Below are 22,951 nucleotides of genomic sequence, written 5' to 3'. Positions count from 1 at the left end.
AATGAACGCACGATCACCTGAGATGCCGTGGAACCAAGGCTTCAAGGACACTTGGGGAGTGATCGAATATAGAAACCTCCCGAGCTCATCGGTGTCCCACAAACTCTGCCACCGAGCCATGCAGAGAGACTGTAGGGCACGCATGTACTCGTGAGGTAGGATAAGCCTGTCGAAAACAGACCCTTCCGAAACACCCTTTTTGGCCAATTGGTCTGCCTTTTCATTGCCGAAGATACTGCAATGTGCAGGCAGCCAAACAAAAGATATTCGGAATGATTTCTCAAACAATGAGCTTAAGACCTTTAACATTTCTTTTGCGAAGTAGTCCGGGCTCTTAATAGCCTTCACAGATTTTAATGCTTCGACAGCGCTTAAACTGTCGGAGAATATAAAATATTCGTCTGGAGGACAAGCACTTATCATCAACAAGGCGTAAAAAATTGCGGCGAGCTCCGCTACATATATCGAGCATGGCTGGCGTAGTTGGAAATATGCCTCGGATACAATGTTATATACGCCAAAACCAATGCCCTGCTCTGATGAGGATCCGTCAGTATAAAAATGGTTGCTGTTTCAATGGCCATACTTTACATAAATATACTTTTTTACATAAATATGCTGGGAATTGCTGTCCTGCAAAAACTATCGACAAAGAAAATGTTTATGACAATCTCTTTTGCTGTATGTAAAATTATTCACATAGAAATAAAAGATTAAACAAATTTTCATAAAATTTTTATAAAAGACGATGACTTCCATATCCTGCATCAGTATGCTTGAAACACTAGAAACCCTAGAGCACAGGGCAAATTTGTGCTCCAGAGTCTCTATCTGGAAGCAGACTGAGCAGGCTGAAGGAGCCCGATTCATCCTGTCGAGCATCCAGTACGTATGGCACCTTGTTGTGCACCAGCAAGCAGAGCATCGAGCGTTGGTCGAATGAAAGTCTGTAGCTGGTGACGTGTTGAGACTTGTGGCAATGGAGCCTATGTTCGGGGGATTCCCAGCACAAGTAATGTACCGAGCCCCGACTTTTAAGCATCCTTGCTCAACAACGTACCGATTCACCAATAACGCTGCTATCGCTCCCAAATAAGTAGACTTTCCTGCACCCAAGATACTGGAGTATGGTTGAACGAAAACAGTTAATTTCATGCACACACTACCCACGGAATAATGATGACAACTGCACCGGTCTTCATACGCCAAGACCGGAGTTCAAATCCTATCTGGACCGTTCCCAAGTAGTGAGGTCTGACTATCTAACTACGTGTTATCAGCAAGTCTAGTAAGTCATTCCATGGCCGACGTGACCTAGCAGGTCGTTAAACCAACAAGAAGAAGAAAGTACTGAGCCTCACTTCTCGCATGGCACCTGTAATAAGAGACCCAATGTGTCTAAAGGCTCTGTACTGTTGCTGGGATCGCTCCACTTTGGACTAAGTCAGCGAAAACTGGACTCTAGCCGGTGTTATTGCTTTACAGAGAACAGACAGAGTCTAGAGGAAATTTCCGAAGCTTGCGGTTCGTAGATTTCTATATGAATACACCACCCATATGCCTTGCTATCCTTTCCGTTGCTGTTTGCTGGGCTTTACTAAGATTAAATCACGGAAATCACATGTGCTGTCCTACTTCACTGTAGAACAGTGTGCCCCTACCTTAATTATTAAGCGGTTACGTTACGGTATAACTAGAATGTACGGTAGAACCTTTGCTATCCGTTCATTGTTCTCCAGGAAGAAACATTATTTTACAAAAATCGAGATAACTGCCTGAAAACTCAATAAAAGTATTAAAAAAATATGTAAAAAAACATGTGGTTCCTCTACCATTTTGGCACCAGACGCTACAGATTGAAAGACAATTATGTAAAATTTAATATCTACTTACAAATGAAAAACGCAACGAAAGACAGTGTATCAACATCAAGGCTTAAACAACCAATGATATAAAGCTATTTTATAAAAACTATTAAACCTAATGTAGCATAGAAAGCAACTAAATTCAATGCTGAAAAGCTGTCAATTCTAAATACAAATCATTCAAACATAAAGAATGTATCCTCTGGAAAGGAAATCCTTCAATCCATAATTCAATACGCGAATGAAATGCATAATTCATCCTTTAGAGCACCATTGAACATTCCCAGATACCATCCCTCATCGCTCATCCTCCCTACAAATCTTGCCAAACAACAATTTTCAGCTCCTCTAGCTTTTGAGCTCAAAGGTGCTTTTACGCTTTATCGTACCCCAATTCACTTTCGCAACAACGGGTCAGGCATGAGATTTAGCTCTTAACGGGAAAGCAAAAAAGGCCCCCATTTTTCTGCACGATTGTTCAGCGATCAGTATGAATGTGTATATGTATATGTATGTGTGTATCCCACGTGCCTTTTACCATCCCAGGCTGCACTAATGAAAACGATAAATTCAGCATTCAGCACGGAACAGCCAAAAATCTCAACCCTTAAAAATGTCCATTCTTGGGGCGTACGGGTTAACAATCCGGCCTAGTGCACGTTTGCTATGCGTACAGTTTTTCCCATTCAAAACGAAAGACTTTTGCTCGTTTTTGTTGTATGAATATCCCACCAACCTCCCCTTTTAGAAAACAAAAGTCCTCCTAGCGGTGAAGGAATTTCATTTGTATGCCCTTCACGACACCCACGGTTGCTCTGTAAAATGAACGATTTTTGTTAACCTTCTGTCAAAATATTCTTATCACACAAAATTCCAATCCTCCCCACCATCAAGTTTCCGTTGCCCAATATTCCTTTTTCAGCCCAATATTCCTTCCGGGGCGAAAGGTCACAAGTGGGACGAATACAGATTTCGAAACGAAACGATAAATGATATAAAACCGTTGTTGCACTCCAATAAGGCGCCGAAATCAAGGCAGACGAACAACAAAAAAATGGAAACACGTACACTGCACCACTAAACGCACTACTGACGCTAAAGCTAGAGTCCCAACCTACCCTCGCAATCCGAACCGAACCGGCCACATGCAATTGAAATGCATCAAATGTTGGTGTAAAAACAGTTGCAACAATCTGCAATAAATTTAACGTTGAATGGTTTTTCTTGGCGCACACGCACACCGGGATTCGCTTCACACACCCGCAGGCCACAGCATCGCCAAGCAACGAAGCCTGCAGCATCGGTGTGCCGACCAAACCTCTTTCGAATCATAAATAAAAACCGACTTCACCTCGTCCGTTGTTCGGCGCACAGTGCAGCAGCCATCGAGCGATGGATCTCCTAGGTTCGTTCGGTACAGTAACAGCAGCAGCAGCAGCCGGTATGCCACCACTGTCACTTGCCACACCACAACGTGATGTACTATCATTTCTACGCTAATTCCTTGCACCATCATATTCCCACCAGCTTGCATTACGTTTGCTTTTTTGCGCTGTGTGTGTGTGTTTGATGAAAACCTTCAGCTTAGGTCTCGCAGTGTGCAGCTCCGAAAGATTGTGCTCGCAGCACAACATCCAAGGTTGGTTGGAGGCCCAGTTTTTCCGTAGCCAATCCTATCCGAAACCTTGGCGCATTGTTGTTCATTACACATAGACATACATACCGATGCCGATTTTTTTCTGTTTGCCTTACACGCTTCAGCAGCAGAACATCAGGAAACCCCTGGGAATAATTTCGCCTGGATGGTATTCAAGAGCAACAAAAAAACACACGCCACTCCCATCCAACAAACAGGCCTACTCTCGTGAACAACGCGGAACAACACTCCCAATCGGAACAGACTTTTGCCCTGCGTTACAGACGTAACGAACAATGACTGAAGAAAGCAGATCCTCCGCGTAACTAGGTAAAGCCCAAACCCACAACTTTCAACCCTGTGCGGCCTCTCGTAGTAGAACCTAAGGTGTCCATTTGATATGAAAAGTCTCGCCAAACCGCACAGATTGGATAAAGTCAATCCGACTAAGCTTTGTGTATCCCGTTCCATGCGGAGCTACCTTCCCATCATCGACAGGAGTATGCACGGAACAGGAACACCGGGACAATGGATGACGTTGCATAAATCTCACTTTTATGCCTCAGGAATGTGAATGTGCACGCTCCCATCTACACCCCACTGGCCATTCCCATTGTCGGTAACAGTTGGTTTTAATATTTATACCTTGTGTTTTTCGTGCTCTCGACCGCTGCTCCAGCACGTTGGGCAGAATGTTGGGAGCGACATTCGCGCACAATCGTGGCTGTCGTTGTGCATCGTGGACGTGAATCAAATGCAACCTATGGTGCCGCTTGCCAGTGTACACGTTCATGATGATGGTTTTCGGTCCCAACTGGTTTCCTCCGTACGAAATTGGGAAGTTGAATTTATTTTACATAAAATTAGAAGAAACAATTTGTCATTCTCTCCCTCGCTCCCGTTCTCTCGGGGGACAAACATTGTATCGTGTGGCGAGGTTTGAGTGGCTTTGGAAGCGATTATGAAAGTTCTAGTGCTAGGTACAACTGGGGTTTGCTCAGGAAAAGTATGCCAAAGAGACATCAGGAAACGGTAGGAAACGAGATATCCTTCCCATTTCCAACTCCCCCAATGCAATATTTGACGCTCCAATAAGCACGGTCAACATTGTCAAAGTTAGTCATCCGTAATAGCAAAAAGAGTTTGCCACCCTCAACCACCACCGCTGCCAATTCCCTCTGCTTTCCTACTGATAGCAGTAAAACGATCTCGGAGTGTTGACCATAATCCAATCGAGAAACTCGGTGACCCTCGTATTGACGCTTGGCTTATCGGTGGCACAGGCAATACCGAAGCTTACGATTCCGACGTTGTACAGCAAGCCTGTGGCAGGATTAGTGTAAAACAGTGGACCACCAGAATCAGCCTAAAAGAGAAAACCACACCGGAAAAAAATATTCTTAAACCGAAAAAAAAGGAAAGTTTTTTTTTCCTATTTTTTGTCCTTGTCCTTACCTGACACGTGTCTCGATTGGCAGTGTAGGTGCAGAGCTGCTGGTACGGAACCGTCACTCCCAGCCGTCGGGAACAATCCGAGTTTCCAATCACGTTCAGCTGTACCTTGTTTAGTGCGTCAGCTCTCGGTCCCCCAAAGTCCAAATCACCCCATCCGGTTGCTTCGACCGTTCTGCCCTCGAACGATTGGCTCGTATAGCCCCAGGGTAAGCAGACGGGTCCAACCGCCGGATTGTACTGAATTGGCTGCTGCGTGCGCACTAGCGCTATATCGTTCGATACCGGTTTGACCGTGAAGCTCGGATGGCTCATGAACTGCGCCACGATGTACACCTGCGAGTAGGAGGTGTCGCTTCCGGTCTTGATATTGTGATCACCCACCAGCAGCACCGTATCGGTCGTGGTACGCTGCAACAGACAGTGGGCGGCCGTCAGGGCGTAACTGTTCGTAACTGCAACGGCGTAAACAAATGTGCATGTTACGAGATGGTAATGCTTGTGCTCCGGCTAATGGCGGAAGTCAGCCCCCGTTACCGATAGTGGCACCGCAAATGACAGTTTTCGTTTTGACGTCTATCAAGGCAGCCATCATAGGGAACTCGTTTACCGTCGTTTCCACGCCGTTAACGATCCGTTGCTACGGGATGCGGCAGCGAGAAGCAAGAAGAATTAGTCCTTGAAAGTCTGCTGTGTTGCGTACTAACCGTCTTCTTGCGGCCACACTCGCAACTCTGCTGCGGGATGGAAAGGGTGCAGGAAAACAGTCCACCCTCGCTGGTCGGTGCCGATGTTAACCGTATCGTCATCTGATTGGCGTCCGATTTTTCCTGTAATCGTCCAGCTCCACAGTACGTGTACGCGTCGGAAAAATCCATCAATCCACTGCGGGACACTCTGAACGAGTCCAACCGACAGTCGGTACTCTACGGGCAACCGGGAACAAAATCGCGGAATTAATAACGAAACTAAAACCCGGCGATCCAACTGTTTGCGACACCCGCCACAGCCCCAAACTTACGCTCGGTATCTGAAACGTGGGACAGTCGAGTGCGATCCGGTACCCGTACGGTGCGCGTATTACGTACGTACACTGCACGTTGGGCCCGTACCGCGAAGGATACCGGGGCGAGATAAGCTGATACACCGATCCAAACTTCATATCGAGCGTAAACGAACATTGGCCTTGCACTTGACGTGTGACGCAGGCAAGCGCCACTACCAGCCGGACCAATTTCGACCACATTGTTGTGCCTGTACCGCAGCTCCTAGCTCCAAGTCACTGGCTGCACTAACGCTGGGGCGCCGTATTTTGCATACTTAAATACATTCGCACCTAACCTGCCGATACGATACGGCGCCAAACACCGTTCGATGGGGAGCGCCGTATCAAAACGGTACAAAAAAGGGTAACAAAGCGGCCAGGTAACACTAACTACTTGCAGGAAACATAAATAATGCCGTGCCGTTTGCTGGAACACGGGCTAGTTGACAGTCAAAATTCGGCAAAACAGGTTCCACAAACGTGCGATTGGACAGGTCCGATGTACCGACCGGGAGTCGGCACATCGTCACTCTTGCACCAAGTGACGCTTTTTGGTGGTTTTTTGATTAGTTTTTGATTGACGTAGCCTAAAATTGAACCGGCACACACGGTGGTGTTGCGTTATCAACACTCTGTGAGGAAGCTCCGCTGGGCTAGGTTGGCCATGCATCAGTGGCGTTTATTTCTAGTCACATCGGTGAATAGTTGAAAAGCGTCAGATACTTTTTTTTTCGTTTCTCTTAAATTGTTGCATCTATGTGAGCCCCAGGAGGAGTTCTCTCGTGTACTGATCATTTGAAAACTAACGCTGAATTAGAGCTACAAATTCCTCGTAGACACATAGCGTTTCTCCACTTGATCATTCGCATTAATACGATTCCTCCATTAGTTCATCGTGGAAACGTCACGCAATGTTTTCAATTAATACTTTTTTATGTGCGTCAGTGTTCGGTACGAAGAATGGAGACTTCGTTACGATGTTGAACAGTAAAAAAATCTCTTTTACCACAAGTCGCATAAAACCACGTCCCAAACCGTTGCGACCGCCATCATCACCACAGGAACCAAGTGAAATTCAATGAAGCTGAAAACGGTTCCATAAATCATCGCCTCGGCTAAAAACGTACATACTTCCGACTACTGGGAACTGTGAGTGGTTCTACTGCACCATCATTTACGCTCGAACGAGCTGCTGAAATCGAAACCCCGGATTTCGAACAAAAACCAATACCGCCCCGTGGCACATTAGCCTCGCTTTAAGCAGCAAGAACGCGTTTTAAAAACTATTATTTTAAATTCACAATTTTCCCCTTCTCTTGTTTCCGGTTGTTTTGTGAAAATCAAACTGATAATACGACTACTAAGGGTGGAAGCGCTGGATAAAAGCTTTTAAAAATACACACACACAGGGACAAACAAAAAAACAAAACATTAAAACCTACAATTGCCTGCATTAACTCTGCCGCCCTTTCCCCCCGACGATACCGTAATCAGTTACGGCTTTAGTCGTATTTTATTCCACGCCATGCTGCAATTAAATTCAATATTTACCTCCGTAATGGATCCCACACGGAAGCGTGTGACAGCAGAGGGCTTTAATCAGTGCGCAGCTCTTACAGAACGGTACGGGCAGGTGAGGGGGCCAATCGATCGTAAATTTTCGTCAACTTAGTTGTGCGTAAAATTAAATTTTTGTCAATCGATTTCATTCGTGCAGTAATCGGCCGCGTTATTTGCTGCACGGCGGATTTTTACACACGCTCGCTGGATTAATTTTACAATGCATGGGCTGTACTTTACCGCCCGTTTTACATTTGCATCATGCAATGCAGTTTATTTTTTGCACTTAAAACCCATTGCATACAGGGATGCTAAATGGATTGGTGCAATTGGATTGGCTTTCTTGGAAGAGTTCTGGCGGGGATGTTTCGTTGATACGATGCAAAAACATGTCTGCCTCTTTATGTTCAAGATTCTTCTTAATGCGCTGTTTGCATGTCATGACACGTGCCTTTCTAGAAGCAATTAAAAGAGTTTTTTTCTCTTCCTCTCGATTGTTCTCGAATTGTTAGTTTGAATTCATACAAATGGTGAGTGATTTTTGTGTACATCATATAGCCTGGCCATTCTAAAATGAATAAAATAAATTAGTGAAAATGGTACAAAATTGGTAAAATACCTTTACCTTCTACTACCGAAAGTCTAGTTATGTTTTACGTCAATTCCTAGTTTACAAAATATTGGTAAGTTCTTATTTTGTGAAATATCATGGCCATGAACAAACAGCTATGCCAGATAGATATGCTTTCCTTCTACCAATATTACCTGGCGTTAGAGAGGGTCATTTCAGACACAGACATAGAAACTTCAGCAACCATCTTCTATAAGTCATTTCAAATGCTGGCATGCACTGATGAAAAGCTTACATAAGGATTGAGCAGACGGTACAACATTTTGGGTGAAGCAAGGTAGCAACCAAAACGATGGAGTGACCTAACAGGGTTGCTGTTTGCACTGTTTTATACAGGGGTGATACATTACAGATAGATGATAACATCTTCGAAGTCATACAACACTTCGCCTGTATGAGGTGAAGGATCAGCACCGACAACAACTGTATAGCACATTTCTAATCCCAGAACTCACAGGGATACTCAATCAATCATTCAATCATATTGGCCTGCACTTTTAAAGAGCACGTCGTCGTGACATGGCCCGGTCAACAATAGATCTCCAGGAAACTCGATCCCTGGCTGCAGATTCCCATCATTGTAGGCACCCGATCTCCGACAGGTCTTCCTTCACCTGATCCAACCAACGAACTCGCTGTGCTTCCCGACGCCTCGTGTCGAACTGGGGGTCGCTGATGAATACCTCCTTGGCGGGGCATGAGTCGGACATCCTCATAACATACCCCAGCCATCGTATTCTGTCGGTATTCGCCACCGTCAGGATTTTCGGTTCTCCGTATAGCTCAGCTAGCTCGTGATTCATCCTTCCTGCGACGCTCAAACACGCCAAGAGTGTTTGCATCCTCCGCTCGGATGGTCCAAGACCACCGGGCGAATCAAAGTCACATTTCGTGCGGTCTCGAAGTCTTCTGGATCTCAGCAGACGGTGAAGGCCGTAGTAGGCACGATTCCCCTGCACAATGCGTCTCCGGATTTCGCTGCTGTTATTCGTTATCCGAAGTTACGACAGTCCCAAGATAGCAGAACTCCTCTACTACCTCGGGGATGTCGCCGTCGACTAACACGCTGCTTCTCACTCGGGTTCTGTCACGATCAGAGCCTCCGGCAAGCAGGAATTTCGTCTTCGTCGCATTGATCATCAATACGATTCTTGCTGCTTCACGTTTCAGTCGAGTTTACGTCTCACACATCTTCGCTGCCGTCTTGCCCACGATGTCAATGTCATCGATGAAGCCAAGAAATTGAAGAGACCGGTAGAGAATCGTGCCACGGATATCGTTGTCTATCCCCGCGCTTCGTATGACACCTTCCAAGGCTATATTGAACAGTAGAGAGGAGAGTTCGTCCCCTCGCCTTAGACCCCTGTGAGATTCGAACGATTCTGACAACATCACCTTTCCAGGAAAGTGGTGCCACTGAATTATGTTCCATAACTCATTTCGATCGATGGTGTCGTAGGCCGCCTTGAAGTAGGTAAACAGGTGGTGCGTAGGGATCTGGCGCTCTCGGCACTTCTGGAGGATCTGCCGGAGAGTTAAGATTTGGTCAGTGGTGGATTTGCCTCCAACAAACCCCGCCTGGTAGCTACCGACGAAATCTGTAGCCAGGGGGAGGCGGGGGGGGGGGGGGGGTAAGGAACAAGTCTGCAGTGACTTGTCCCCTAGGGGGTTGATTTTAAGCAGCTTGATGGCACTGGCAACCTCATCCAACCTCTCCCGTCTCTGCTCTGTTCAGGTGTCCTTCGAAGTAGCACTTCGAAAATAAGCACACAAAATAAGCACCCAAGATTTCGATAAGGGGAAAGACGACATAAAACAACAGTTAGATCACAACATCATCCAGACGAATTCAGCAAAAAACGCAACACTATTCAGGCGACATCAGCTACATTTGAAAGTGCATTGTCCAAAGGCAGACGAAAGAAGACACCGGCCTCGCGCAGACACGCCAGAGCATGCAGCGCAGACAACGAGCGTACGACAAACAAATTAAACAAATAGGAACAGATCAAGGAAGAGACAGTTACAGTTTAGACTTGTATCCAATTTAGATTTTTTTTTATTTACCGAATTAAGTGCTTTTGTGGGGAGTTCAGCTTGAACAAATTGGCTACCGAAACTCATCGTATTATATTAGGAGTTTGCTCTATCAGAAAGAACTTGCCAAAGGTGGTTTGCGCGGTGCAAAAGCGCCTTTTCTTTTGGGGTACTATGAATAATTCAGGATATTCCTTGAAATATGAAAATAGAGAACTTCAAGGCAACGCTCATTCACAACGATCCTTCACAAACACAAAACCAACTTGCAAAGGCCAGCCATTTGTCAGCGTTCAAAAACTATGGAGATGATCCGCAAGACAGGACATTAGGTGCCGTACGAACTGGAGCCAAGGAATCATCGACACCCAAGCCAAATATTCAAGAAAAACTCATTCGGCAGCACCGTTTAAAAATATTTAAAAACGCCGAAATGGATCGATGAATGCATTGCATTCAAAGAACCCTCTTTTTTCTCGGCAGAAACTGGAAAAGTCATCATCAGTGATAGCGATTAATACTTTGGAAATTGAATGAGTCATCAATTCTTCACAATGAAGCTTTTAATTTCGAAAAAAAATCCATACGAACTTATTTATACTCCTGAAAGATTAAATTATAATTGTAATAGTAACGTAAAAATAACGCTTCAAAGAGCAATATCACAAAACAAAAAATGGCGAAGACTCAATTCAACGAAAACAAAAAATCCGTTGACCCAATGTGCCAATTACCTAAAAGCAATCTAAGCCTCACTTGTTCTTTCACCTATTAAATTTCACTTCGTAACTTGGACATCCCATTCAACAGTTATTAGTCCAAACTGGAGTCAATTCGGCGTAATTTTACCACACTAGCACTCATTAATGTACCGTGGATTCTTCCTACTATACATGTAAGATATCGAGACACAGCGCTGTTCCTGAAGTTTACAAGCTCTGCATCATAGACGACACGTTACTCTACTGATATTCATAGCTATAGTATCTCAACGAAATCGATGCTTCATATATATTCGAGGAAATATACCCTTATGCGTAGAGGAACATAGCGAGCCAGTTGGCTGGATCAAGTAGAGTCGAACCGGATGACGGAGATCGGATGCAGCCGTGGATGGAGCGCTGTAGCCCTAGACCGAGTTTCCTGAAAACTGATTGGCGTCCTGGCTATGTCTACGCGACGTGCTCCACTCTGAGCAGGCCAAGGAAAAGAAGAAGAAGATATCTGTATGCATCTGAACAAACGCTTATAATTAAAGAGAGCAGAGCCACCTGGACAGAGCCCCTTTTCCCCGCTGACAGCGATGTGCAAACAATTCAATTAATTTGTCGACCTACGCGGTTTCCATTGGAGCACTACATCAAGAATAATATTTTCCTGCTCAGATCAGTGAGGTCCGAATCAAGATTTTATGAAAATCAGCATCGATAAGCTGAAAATTAATAGTAATATGAATATTTTAAACCACTTCTTAAAACTTGTTTTATGAGATGAACACTCAAATCTTGCTAGATGAATTCATTAATGCATGCTTTTAATAGGAATTATTAATGACCTACGTTAAATTGATACAATTAATCTAAATAAAAATATTTGTCATGGCTACAAAATTGCAAAAATAAAAGCAGTCATACTGTAACATAAATAAAATAAATTATAAAAACACCAATCCAATCTCCCATACATTCGATGTCAACTGTTTCTGATTACTGTAATGTTTCATAAACAAAAACGAAAAAATAAAACAATACCTTCGAGACTTAATAAGCAAAAAAAAAAATGTTTAAATTATTCCCAACGTATGCCACAAGAAGAAAGGCTGTCTTGTGTTGAATAGGTTGTAATAAAAAAGTACTCAATGTTTCAACCTACAGCTCTAGCGAATTTGTTGTTTTCTCGTTTTACGTTCATTTTCACCCACGCACGCAGATAAAGCATGATGAGTTCCAGTATCTTTGGAGTCTTTTTTTTTTAGGTCAAACACATTAAGCGTGCCACTGTATGAGCGCCGGCTGCTCGTCAGACACCTTTTCGAACGTTTCCCAAACGCACGATGATATGCAAAATTTATTTTCCCCGAAACACTCAAACAGTGCCAGCACGATGTGATTGTTGTGACGCTTTTTTTTTTGTTCTTCTACTTGCTTCTCTACTCCAAAACGGCTTATCTGTTCTGCCAGCAAGACCACCATTTGTTAACATTCAAATTGCTCTGTCACACACCGTATTGCTTGCAGCTTACGGTTCAAAGATTAGAGCAACGGCAAATCATCTCCCATCCGAAGGTTTGGACAGTATAGCGGACGCTTATCATGGTGTGGGAGGTGAGTTTGGTTTGCAAAAAAGCAAAAAGCAACCTTATCCTGCCCAACACAAAACAACCGTACTTCATATGTTTTGGCCCCATTCCTAAACAGGCACCAAACAAACTTTTGCACCCACATTTGCCATCTTTCATTATGACAGTATTCTTTTCCTCTTTCCTATCTCACGATATTTATCCCTTTTAATATTTTTTCCAGCATACCACACTCCCCAAGCTCTGCCAAGCTATGCAGTAAGGGGGTACGTGATAGAATGTGGCCCACACGTTCCCACACACGCCCAGCCATGGTGGTGTAGAAACTATGCGAAACTATAAACACTCCGACCCCGGAGGTTTGTTATATGCGTCCTGTGCCCATTACCCTAGAGTGGTAGCGCAAATAACTTTCCCCGGGGACACAGCCACACAGACCATTGCCATGAACTGAGTTTTTCTTTCCCACGCAATTTACACTTCCGCTTCCTAGAAACATCGGGGGTGGGGGGGGTGGTGGGACTTAGAAGGAACGACCGGGAAAGCAAAGATGATGGCGCCAGGGTGTGCAAGGATGTGTAAAAGTATGCGGAAGTTTCTCTCGTTTCAAAATGAAATGAAAATTCCCTCATCAACGCGCAAATAAAATCTCACTCACTAACCGATTTGATGCGCTTCGTTTTTCACTTTGTTTGTGTATTTTTGTTCTTCTCCTTCACCGTGAACATATATATATTTACTTGTTTTATCTTTATGACTGCACAATAGGATGCCGCTGCCCAAACCCCAATCAGCCCGAAACGGTGACCCATGTCAGCAAAGAACCAAACCCCAGTCTTGACTCCAGGCGCGCACCATCATGCTTATCATGGTTATCTTTAATCCGGCTGGCAAGATCCCGTAGAACCCTGCCGAACAGGAGGATGGGACAGCAGAGAATTGCGCTATAAACGCAAAAGAAATTATACCGAGTGTTTCAGTAGTGAAATAATTTCGCTACCGTTCACATTTAATTCCGGACTTGGCAGGAATTGTCGTACGAACGCGAAAAAGTCTTCTGGGGCAGAGTGAAAACGAACACCGGCTGTGTGTATGTATGTGATTAGTGAAACAGCAAGACACAATTACAGTGAACAAGTGGTGATCAACTAGCAATGACTTAAAACAAGAAGCTAATAAGTTCCACCGGAAGTGAGTGAATCTCAGCATCCGACAGTAGAGCAACGGAAACGTACAGCCCTTGAAGGAAAAAGTGACCTTGACTAACAAAGTGACAAAAATTGACATCAAACGGAAGTCAAATCTCGCACGAACGATAGTAATAAGAGACACAACCGGAGCTGTACACCATCAGGCCGGCATTTGAACTCTTCGGAAGATTGCCGTAACAAAAAGGAACCGGAAAATGAAATTAAAATTATCCTTCGGTAAATAGCCGTTGACTGCAGGAAATGGGAAGGGTGCTGGGTGTTGGCAAGGATGGCAGTGAGATTTCCGACATTCTCATCGGGCTTACTCTTCCGGAGCATCATTAAATATCACTTCCTTCTATCGTGATCGATAAATGAAGCGCCGGAACTGAGGTTAATGAGCAAGTTTGTTTGTCGTTGCCGTTGTTTTGGGTTCGGCCTGGTCCGGAAGTGTCCGAGAGACATTTTTGTGGGGTTCACGTTTCATTTACATCCTGGTAGTGTGGAACGTAACAATGCTTTACACACAAAAAAAGAAGCTCATCTCGAACCAGCCGAAGAGCATCAATTTATGATTAAATAATAGCAAGTTCTGAGTACTGTGCATTGTTTACGTGCGCACGCTACCGCGTGGCAGTATCATGGGCAAATATTTAATGAAGACTTTTCTACTCCAATGTACACCTTTCTAGGAGGAGGATTATGGCTTGTTTGCATGTTGCTGGATGCGGCACTGCCGACCGACGGTCAGTACTGTGACTATACGATCGATATCGCTAGTGGACTGTCGTACTCGATCTATTCACCGTACTATGGTGGACTCTATCCGCCGAATACGCAGTGCCGCTGGACATTGACCACTACCTTGGGCTCTCGGATTGCGCTGTCTTGCAGTGATATTTCACTTCCACTGGTAATATGGTTACCTTTGCTATCAACAAGCATTAAGCTTTAATAAAATTTCCTCCACCTCCAGACCCCTTCCTGCAGCGGTGATAGGCTCGTTATTTCCAAAACCGGACAAAGCAATCTCTCTGATGGACAATCTTACTGCGGATCGGGTGTACTGAACACACAATCATCCATCAATAGAATGACGATTGCTCTGCAAGTTCCCGCCACAACGCAAGGTGGACGATTCTTCTGCACAGCCACGAAGATCGACTGTCAGTGTGGCATGCGACGTACAGTAAGCGACCCATTTGATTTGAAATCATTTTTACCAACATTCTTCAATATGATAATGATCCTCTTCCCGTGGTGCAGAGAAAAATTGTAAATGGTGAGGAAACGCTTGTGAACGAATTTCCCATGATGGCTGCACTGGTGGATGGATCGAAAAGTGGCGAGGGCATCTTTTGTGGCGCTACGATCAGTAAGACATGCTCGCTTCCCCTCGTATTTGCAATCAATTCTCATAACTACTTGCTTTCCAGTTACGAACTATCACGCAATAACTGCGGCCCATTGCTACATGGGAAGATCGATCGCAAACTTGGCGCTTCTTGTTGGAGAGCACGACATTACGACCGGTTCGGATTCACCGTACACAGCGTTGCTGCTGCTCGCGTCCATCAAGATCCACGAGGGATACAGTAGCTCGTCTGCCTCAAGCAGCAACGATATCGCGATCGTTCGTACACGGTCGGAGATCCTGTTCAACACAGGCGTTGGACCTGCCTGTTTACCGATCAAATTTTTCGGAGCATCATTCGTCGGAGTTCAGCTGGAGGCAGTCGGATGGGGCACACTCGACTATGGAGCACCGAAATCGAACGTTCCAATGAAGGTCGCCCTTTCCGTCGTACAACCGACCCAGTGTTCCTCGCTCTATAGTAACTTCTCCGCTACACAGCAACTGTGTACACTTACCCCGAACAAAGACACCTGCCAGAGTGACTCCGGTGGGCCTCTGTTCTACACCGATGGATACAATATGCGAGTCTATCTGGTCGGTACGATTGGGTACGGGATCGCGTGTGCTACCGATCGGCCTAGTGTCAGCACGAACGTCCTGTATTACATGCAATGGATAATGAACAACACACCCGAATGGGATTACTGTTATCAATAAAAGCGACCATACAATCGGCTTCATTTAACGCAATACGATACTTCGGGTGTTTTTTGACGAATCCAGCTCAGGTAGGACGTAACTCGGGTTGCCACGGATGGTGTCGAAGCGGCACAAGCCGACCCGTAGCTAATGATCCCGATCGTGTACATACGCTGGCTTCCTCGCAGATACAGTGGGCCACCCGAATCGTACTGGCAGGAGTCACGGCCTACAGCAAAGGTGCACACCTTCTGATCGTTTAGGTACGGTGCTGAGCAGTTCGCGTTTTGCAACACGTTCAGCGTTGTTTTGCGTAGAACCGTACTCATCGGACCACCGAAGCTTGTCGTACCCCAGCCGGCAATGTCCACCAGAAGTCCACCAAAGCTGTACGTACTGTAGCTGAAGGGCAAACAGATCGGTCCTACACCACGGTTGAAGTCCATCTCGGTGCTGGTTTTCAGTAGGGCAATATCATTGTTGCGAGTCTGCTCGTTATAGTTCTCGTGTGAAATAATCTGTTCAATGTTGTAGATCGCCGAATAAGGTGTATCCAGGCCGGTGCGATAGTCATGATCACCGACAAGAGCCTGTACACGACTCACGCTTGGTATGGTGCGAGTACAATGAGCGGCAGTAAGTACATACCGCGAGTTCACTAAGAAACGAGACGGACATTAATGAAACTACTACGCACAATCCCAACGAGCTACATACCTATTACTCCCGAACAAAACACGTTCACCGTAAGTGGATCAAGCAGTCCCACCATGGAAGTGTACTCATTTACACCCGCCTCACTGCCTCCGACAATCTTTGCAGTCCTGGACCATCCGCAATCACAATCCTGTGGCTGTACAACCAATCGACACGTGAATGATCCCGAATTAGACGCACTGGACGAGATGTACGAGATGGTCAACTTGTTGAACAGTGACCTCCGAGAGATCTGTCCCTTGCCACAGAAATACTCGCTTCCCACTGGCGATGCAAAGCCTTCGGTGGACACGTACAGAAAGTCCGTCGTACAAGCAGAGGTGGGATTGACCATATTCATGGTACACGTTGCCTGGATTGTGTAACCTGGCGGGGCACGTATCACAAACCTACACGAGCTTCCGGCGGGATAGTTCGCCGGATAGAACGGAGAGTTCAACGTTACATCCGCCACATTGGTTAGTTGAAACTGTCGATCACACGAATCGAACCAATCGGCTCGTGTCGGAACGCTCAGAGCAATCGATGCTAACACTACCGCACGTAGCCAGTTCATCTTTGCGACTAGCATTCATGCATGTCAGCATGCGAAAGATATTCCAATTAAGCCTCTCGTAAGCGCAACAAACAAACCATTTATTCGCTTGTTTTTAAAAGCCATCTGCGCAAACAACTTTCCCTCCCGCAGGTTTAAGCTGCCGGGATGCTCGAAGTTCGATTGAATGAGTTTTCATCATGGGATTGATCAAATTGTTATCGCTACGGTTGAAATTGTTCTCGTTCATTTTTCTGTTCTCCTTTCGAAATGGCTTTGAGCTGTTCACGTTCCATTTAGTGGTTTTTCGACGTCAAAGACATTGAATACATAGTATTTCTAGGGCGGTTTAGCAATCAGAACTGATATTGAATCTTGCGTGGACCGTCTTGACCCGTACGCAAGACTTATTATTCTGCCACGGGTAAAACTATGTTAAGGTAAGCCAAAAATGACACGCCAAAACCACCCGAAGTTGTAGTGCCCAATAAGAAGATAATTTTCCTCAAAAGAGACATCAAATAAAGTCTTAGATATTCGTATTCTTCAAGTCACGACACGAGTCCTTTAGACTTATTTTTCCTTCATTTCTTTTAGATTGCAATTTTCACGAAGTCATTGTCTTCTTCTTGACTGACTACTAGCGACCTACTAGCTCACGCCGGTCATCGAATGGCTTACCAGACTTGTTGATACCTCGTAGTTGGATAGTCAGTCCTCACTACGGGACACAGTCGAGGTGGCCTTCATGCAGAAGATGGCCGTCTGGATGAAGAGATTCGTGAAAACCGGGTTCGTGCCGCGAAACGCCGGCAGTCTCGTGCGTGTGCGGCTGATAGGGCCAATACGAGACTGGCGGCAGCAACAGCAGCGAGGAAGGATGAGACTCTGCGAACAGCTTTTGAGGCCGAGCGAGCTGAAACGGCGTCGCCTGAGACGCTGCGTATGAGAAATAAACGCAGACTCTTCATGCAACGAGCGAAACGGAATCGAATGTAAGAGAGAACGCTTTCTCCTGATCTTCTTGGCAGGAGCCGACGCAGACGAGCTCCCCCGTCTACAGCAGAGGTGATTCGCCAACTATAGCGAAGACGATCGAACAAGCGATCGTGCAGAGACAACCAGCGGAACTGTCGAAATTCTCTTACGCTGACGCAGGAGGCTTCCATTACGGATACAGTAACCGTTGAGGAGCAGTCGAACTAGCAGGGACCCTCAAACTAGGGTCTGCGAAAGCTTTTATAACCTTAACTTGGAGTATTATGCTTAAAAAAGGGGAGGACTCGAATGAACAACAAATCAGGTGGCGAATCCCCTAACAGGTAATGCCAACGAGTAGGTGAGTAGGGCGATAAAATAAAAGACTCTAATAATTTAAAAACAAAGTCCTCGCTCGTCCGGGTATAACGTGTATTGTAACGTTTTATTTTAAAACATTTAAAATCTGCAGTAATTATTCAAAACATTGGTCAAGATATGTTCTCATCGTGCTTCTACTACTAGCCGCTTGGCGCGCTAATAATGTTTGTAATGTCAGATCTGACAGTAGCTAAAACAACACAATTCGGCTGGTAAACAAATTCCCAACACCGGGAGAAACCACCACATCGTTTTTCCACAAGAAACAACATCTACAAACTCTCGAAAACTCTGCACAATGGGTGACCGGTACAACATCCACAGCCAGCTAGAACATTTGCAAAGCAAATACATCGGCACGGGACACGCGGACACTACCAAGTACGAATGGCTAACCAACCAGCATCGGGACTCGCTTGCCAGCTACCTGGGACATTACGATATGCTGAGCTATTATGCAGTGGCCGAGAATGAGTCCAAGGCACGAATTCGTTTCAACATCATGGAAAAAATGCTGCAACCATGTGGTCCACCTCCGGAAAAGACGGAAGATTAGTAAGACACGTGAATTGATGTAATAAAAATGTGTGTGTGTTTAACCTATTACTTTATTGTTTTGCATTATTTATCTTCCCCCGAACTGTTGTTACCCTCCTTGTTCTTGCTAGGTTCACTTTCTTCATCACTTTCTACCTCAAGCTCTCGAAGGCGAGTCTTCACTTTGCTCACCAACAACTGTTGTACGATCGGAACCAGATCCGCACAGTTGGTGTTTAGTTGCTTGCATGTTTCCCACAGCTTTTCCACATTCACATTTCCATACTGCAGTATATCCGGTACCTGATCCAACGTTGACAGCTTTGCCAACATTACCAAACCATGATTATCCTCGGTGTATCCATCCATGCACAAGGCTTCTTCCTCTGCTGTGGGGTCAACGATGATACGATTGCCTAGTATTCCGGCCGTTGCAGCCGTCACGATATCGAACATCGGTATGCAAGCATCGCCCAATGCTAGCCCAGCAGCCGTTATTGCCACGGACAATGCCGAACCATCGTCTTCCAGCACATTCACAAACACATCTATCTGCAGATTAGGAAACAGATGCCGACAAACGGATGGGTTCAGGGCGCTTGCCAGCGCCATGGCCATACTGCGATCCCGTGCATCTGTTTGGGGCGTTTTCCTTACCAACGAGGCGAAAGGAGAAAACTTAAAATCACAGAACAATTCTCCCAGTTGACTGAATTTGTTCTGTTTCGGGATTTCACGCGGATCGAACACGGATACGATAACTTTCGTGTTACCCAGCTCAATATACGCGGATCCTTTGGCCGTCGAAACTACGCCGACTTTTGCATCTAAAATAGAATCAAACACCTTATTAGTAACGACTACAGACGTAAAGCTTCAATCGTTCATACAATATTTGCGGCTTTCGTGCAACAGGCGACCGTCTTTTCGTTTGCCATCCTTTCCAATCGAATCGCTCAATCGTTCTTCAAAAGTTTTCGGTGTATTCGCTTTGCAATGAATCCAGTAAGATGTAGAAATCTCTGGTCCATTAATTCTTTTAGTATCTAGCGGCATTTTGTAAGTTTAATGTGACCAGTTCCCTAAACAAGCGGCAAAACGTGCTTTCCCTCTCGGCCACAGTCTTTTGTTTACATTGTTTTAGCTCTTTGTTATGACAGTTGATGCGTGCCTGCCACCTAGCGGGAAAAAGTGGAAGCATTTTAATTCAAATCAACCGCGAAAATCAAAATAAACCGTTGACTACAATTTTATCAAAAATCAGTAGGAGTGAAAGATGGAAGTGAAAAATATTTCTTTTGGCTTATTTCACTTCAAAAGAGGCCAAGTTAGCCGACCGAGATGATCAGTCAATCATGCACCTCATTGGATGCTGGATTTACAACGGCCATGCTGCTCAACATAGTACAGAGAGCAACAGATTCGAGACTCTCAAAAGTGTTCATTATTAATTTGTTTACAAACAAATTTATAGCTGTTCCGTTTCAATTGCTTTCAGGCACCAATACATGCTCTCCTGCTTTTGCTGCTTCACCGGAAAGGACACCGTCCCACCGTTCGGGGCACATGCGCATTAGTCTCCATGCTTCCTTCACTTTTTTCCACTTACTTCGTATCCTGTTCAGACAGTTGTCAGTTGTTCCTGCACGAAAACATCTCTAGCTGGTCCCTCGTCTCTGTAAACTCAAACTTTTACTTCCTACTTTAGTTTATGTGCAAAATGTACACAATCGAACTCTCCCGCCAGTGAACTGATCCTCACAGTAAACACCAACCATCGAAAATGGCCGTTTTGGGAATGCACAAACTGAGCAGCATCAAATCGATGAAGTTACTGGTTTGCCTGATTGGTGTAACTTCGTTCCTGCTACTAATATTCTGTCTCTACACAACAATCAGCACACCGGAAAAGGAAGTGGCTCCACTTTCGCTACCGAACGATGGCTACCAGAACGTTGTGTCGTACGAGTTGCGACGCAGCCAAACTATCATACCGGAGAAGTACAACGAGCATCAGGTTAAGGCGCGCATTATCCGGGACAAAATCAAGCGTTTGGTGGGCAACAACAATCCTATTACTGCTACTGGACCACCGTCGGAACATCGCAACCGGACCTTCCCGCTGAATCGCAACGTACAGATCTTCTACCACGGTACGGTTGCATGGTACAAACCACGTCCAACGCATCCATCCGGTGATCGATTGATTGCGCGTATTTACGAAAACAACTCCGTATCGTTTAAACCGAACGACGAACCGATCATCAATACTGCATTCTATCCCAAGAGACGGTTGTACAACACGAGCGAATCGATCATACGCGAACACTTTAACGAGATACAAAACTGTGGCATCGGCACGGTGATCCTCGGATGGCAACCCAACTTTTCCGAGTACTTGTTGCGTACGATCTTCAAAGTGGCGGATATGTACGATCTTAAGATAGCGATCGAAATTCTCGAATACTCCGACCGAACTATCGAAAGTATACGAAGCAACATCAAGTATTTTGTGGATGGATTTGGCAAAGGTCCGGCAGGGACGAGTAGTACGCTAAGCTACTACAACGTGCTGTCGAAAAAGCGTGATCTGCCATTATTCTACATACGCAAAGCGTATCGTATTATGGACCCAGAATGGAAGCGACTGCTTAGTCGCAACGGAATCCTTACTATACGGGGAGCAAATTACGACGCTATCTTGCTAGCACATATCACCTCGAAGGACCACAAATCCATGATCCGACGAGCAGGCTTTGATGGGTTCTATACGTACCTTCCCAGTAACGGGGCAAACTATGCCGCTACGTGGAAAAACTGGAACCAGCTGAAGAAGTTTGCGGATAGCTATCGGCTACTGTTTGTTCCGACCATCGGACCCGGATTTTACGATCGTCGAAAGTATCATCGCAATGTGAATCAGAACCATGGCATTACGAACATCAAACGGTACCGCTCGAACGGTCAATACTTTGACGTTGGATGGCGAACGTCGCTCAAGAACAATCTACAGATCATCACCATCAACAGCTACAACAACTGGGTCGATGGAACGCAGATAGAGGCGGCCATACCAGTGTTCGGGTTCCGTGACTATCTGCCCGGACCGCCGGAAAAGTATCTCGACCTGACGCAGTCCTGGGTGGAGGAGTACATCAAGTACAAGCTGAACAACATCAAGCTGAACAAGAAGACGGAGCTGACGCTGAATTGTTACGATTTCATTAACAGTACTATTTGTTAGGTAGCGGTAGGGAGCAAGGCTTTGTTGTTGGTGTCTTACTACACGAAGTATCTATGGAATGCGCGTCTGTGTGTGTGTGCGTGTATGCTACGAATTGATAGATCTCTTGTTTAGGATAGTTAGTGATGCATCTCGGTCCATTAGCACATGTTGCAGGCCCTATTCGCTAGGGAGCAAACACACAGTAGCAGAGAGATGATTGTCATGTAATTCTAAGCGTTGTATGTACCCAGATAACCAGTGTTAAAATGCTCAAAAGCCGATACCAAATTCAATGCCAAAGTTAGGATGCTGTCCGCTCTGCCTAGCCTCTAGACATACGGACACCGACACACACGCTGAGTAGTTAAATAGATAAAATTATTTATATTTTTTCGCTGAATAAGCGATCCATTGACAGATTGTAGAAAGAGCGCATAGTGTGTGTGTATGCATAATAGTTGATAGAGTGTACAAATATTTTTAAAAGTTCTTAATAAATCTTTTATTGAATAGCGGAAATTCGGACGAGTGTGCCACATTAAACAATTTACGCTCTAACCTAATTTAACATGTTTTTTTAAGCTGAATTTCCTTGATATTTTACTTTTATTTTTCATCTTTTAAGCAGTGTCAGAAAAATCAATGCAAAAATAACCGTTTTATGAGAGTTTTGAAAATGGTTAAAAATGTGGTAATTCTTTCAGCGTCGGGGCAAAACAGTTATCTAGATAAAATCATTGAAAATTATGTGAAAATTGAATATCCGATTGGAGTATCTTTACTATATGCTAAAGGTAAATTTGGTT

General features: G+C 45.0%; 6 protein-coding genes across 6 annotated transcripts in view; 3 read left to right on the top strand and 3 right to left on the bottom strand.

The window, feature by feature from the left end:
* Positions 1-18,955, top strand: part of LOC126556462 (splicing factor 3B subunit 5) — a 334,510-nt gene extending 315,555 nt beyond the window's left edge. The window contains exon 2 of the mRNA XM_050211727.1: positions 18,646-18,955. Coding sequence (XP_050067684.1) covers positions 18,681-18,938 — 258 coding nt within the window. The 5' untranslated portion in view covers positions 18,646-18,680 and the 3' untranslated portion in view covers positions 18,939-18,955. The remainder of the gene's footprint in view (positions 1-18,645) is intronic.
* On the bottom strand, positions 4,688-6,199 carry LOC126556521 (venom serine protease-like). Its single transcript, XM_050211784.1, has 5 exons — positions 5,975-6,199; positions 5,661-5,879; positions 5,491-5,593; positions 4,957-5,408; positions 4,688-4,867 (listed from the first exon to the last, which is right to left on the bottom strand). Exons 1-5 carry the CDS (start codon positions 6,197-6,199, stop codon positions 4,688-4,690), a joined length of 1,179 nt encoding a protein of 392 aa, XP_050067741.1.
* Positions 14,392-15,852, top strand: LOC126567396 (venom serine protease-like). Its single transcript, XM_050223618.1, has 4 exons — positions 14,392-14,628; positions 14,692-14,904; positions 14,982-15,090; positions 15,152-15,852. The coding sequence occupies exons 1-4, from the start codon at positions 14,392-14,394 to the stop codon at positions 15,787-15,789; spliced, it is 1,197 nt and encodes a 398-aa protein (XP_050079575.1). The 3' UTR covers positions 15,790-15,852.
* LOC126556520 (venom serine protease-like) lies at positions 15,810-17,059 on the bottom strand. Its single transcript, XM_050211782.1, has 2 exons — positions 16,489-17,059; positions 15,810-16,429 (listed from the first exon to the last, which is right to left on the bottom strand). The coding sequence occupies exons 1-2, from the start codon at positions 17,057-17,059 to the stop codon at positions 15,810-15,812; spliced, it is 1,191 nt and encodes a 396-aa protein (XP_050067739.1).
* A 48-nt stretch (positions 18,956-19,003) lies between the features above and the next one.
* Positions 19,004-19,990, bottom strand: LOC126556237 (exosome complex component MTR3-like). The gene is made up of 2 exons (XM_050211463.1): positions 19,810-19,990; positions 19,004-19,746 (listed from the first exon to the last, which is right to left on the bottom strand). The coding sequence occupies exons 1-2, from the start codon at positions 19,973-19,975 to the stop codon at positions 19,004-19,006; spliced, it is 909 nt and encodes a 302-aa protein (XP_050067420.1). The 5' UTR covers positions 19,976-19,990.
* Positions 19,991-20,690: 700 nt separating this feature from the next.
* Positions 20,691-22,163, top strand: LOC126556085 (glycoprotein endo-alpha-1,2-mannosidase). The gene has a single exon (XM_050211285.1). The coding sequence runs from the start codon at positions 20,703-20,705 to the stop codon at positions 22,161-22,163; it is 1,461 nt and encodes a 486-aa protein (XP_050067242.1). The 5' UTR covers positions 20,691-20,702.
* The last annotated feature ends 788 nt before the right edge of the window (positions 22,164-22,951 follow it).

This window comes from Anopheles maculipalpis, chromosome 2RL (assembly GCF_943734695.1).
Source record: "Anopheles maculipalpis chromosome 2RL, idAnoMacuDA_375_x, whole genome shotgun sequence".
NCBI lineage: Eukaryota > Metazoa > Arthropoda > Insecta > Diptera > Culicidae > Anopheles > Anopheles maculipalpis.
The sequence above is the reverse complement of the archived record's forward strand: the minus strand, read 5'-3'. Positions and strand labels throughout refer to the sequence as shown.

Excerpts from the sequence above, each read along its gene's own strand:
- LOC126556521 (XM_050211784.1), bottom strand. The coding sequence starts at position 6,199 with ATGTGGTCGAAATTGGTCCGGCTGGTAGTGGCGCTTGCCTGCGTCACA. Across the intron at positions 5,594-5,660 it reads AGTGTGGCCGCAAGAAGACG|CAACGGATCGTTAACGGCGT; the intron begins GTTAGTACGCAA and ends CGCATCCCGTAG. Across the intron at positions 4,868-4,956 it reads CCAATCGAGACACGTGTCAG|GCTGATTCTGGTGGTCCACT; the intron begins GTAAGGACAAGG and ends TTTCTCTTTTAG.
- LOC126556085 (XM_050211285.1), top strand. The coding sequence starts at position 20,703 with ATGGCCGTTTTGGGAATGCACAAACTGAGCAGCATCAAATCGATGAAG.
- LOC126567396 (XM_050223618.1), top strand. The coding sequence starts at position 14,392 with ATGTACACCTTTCTAGGAGGAGGATTATGGCTTGTTTGCATGTTGCTG. Across the intron at positions 14,629-14,691 it reads GTGATATTTCACTTCCACTG|ACCCCTTCCTGCAGCGGTGA; the intron begins GTAATATGGTTA and ends CTCCACCTCCAG. Across the intron at positions 14,905-14,981 it reads AGTGTGGCATGCGACGTACA|AGAAAAATTGTAAATGGTGA; the intron begins GTAAGCGACCCA and ends CCCGTGGTGCAG.
- LOC126556237 (XM_050211463.1), bottom strand. The coding sequence starts at position 19,975 with ATGCCGCTAGATACTAAAAGAATTAATGGACCAGAGATTTCTACATCT. Across the intron at positions 19,747-19,809 it reads GCACGAAAGCCGCAAATATT|ATGCAAAAGTCGGCGTAGTT; the intron begins GTATGAACGATT and ends ATTCTATTTTAG.
- LOC126556520 (XM_050211782.1), bottom strand. The coding sequence starts at position 17,059 with ATGCTAGTCGCAAAGATGAACTGGCTACGTGCGGTAGTGTTAGCATCG. Across the intron at positions 16,430-16,488 it reads GTTTTGTTCGGGAGTAATAG|TGAACTCGCGGTATGTACTT; the intron begins GTATGTAGCTCG and ends CTCGTTTCTTAG.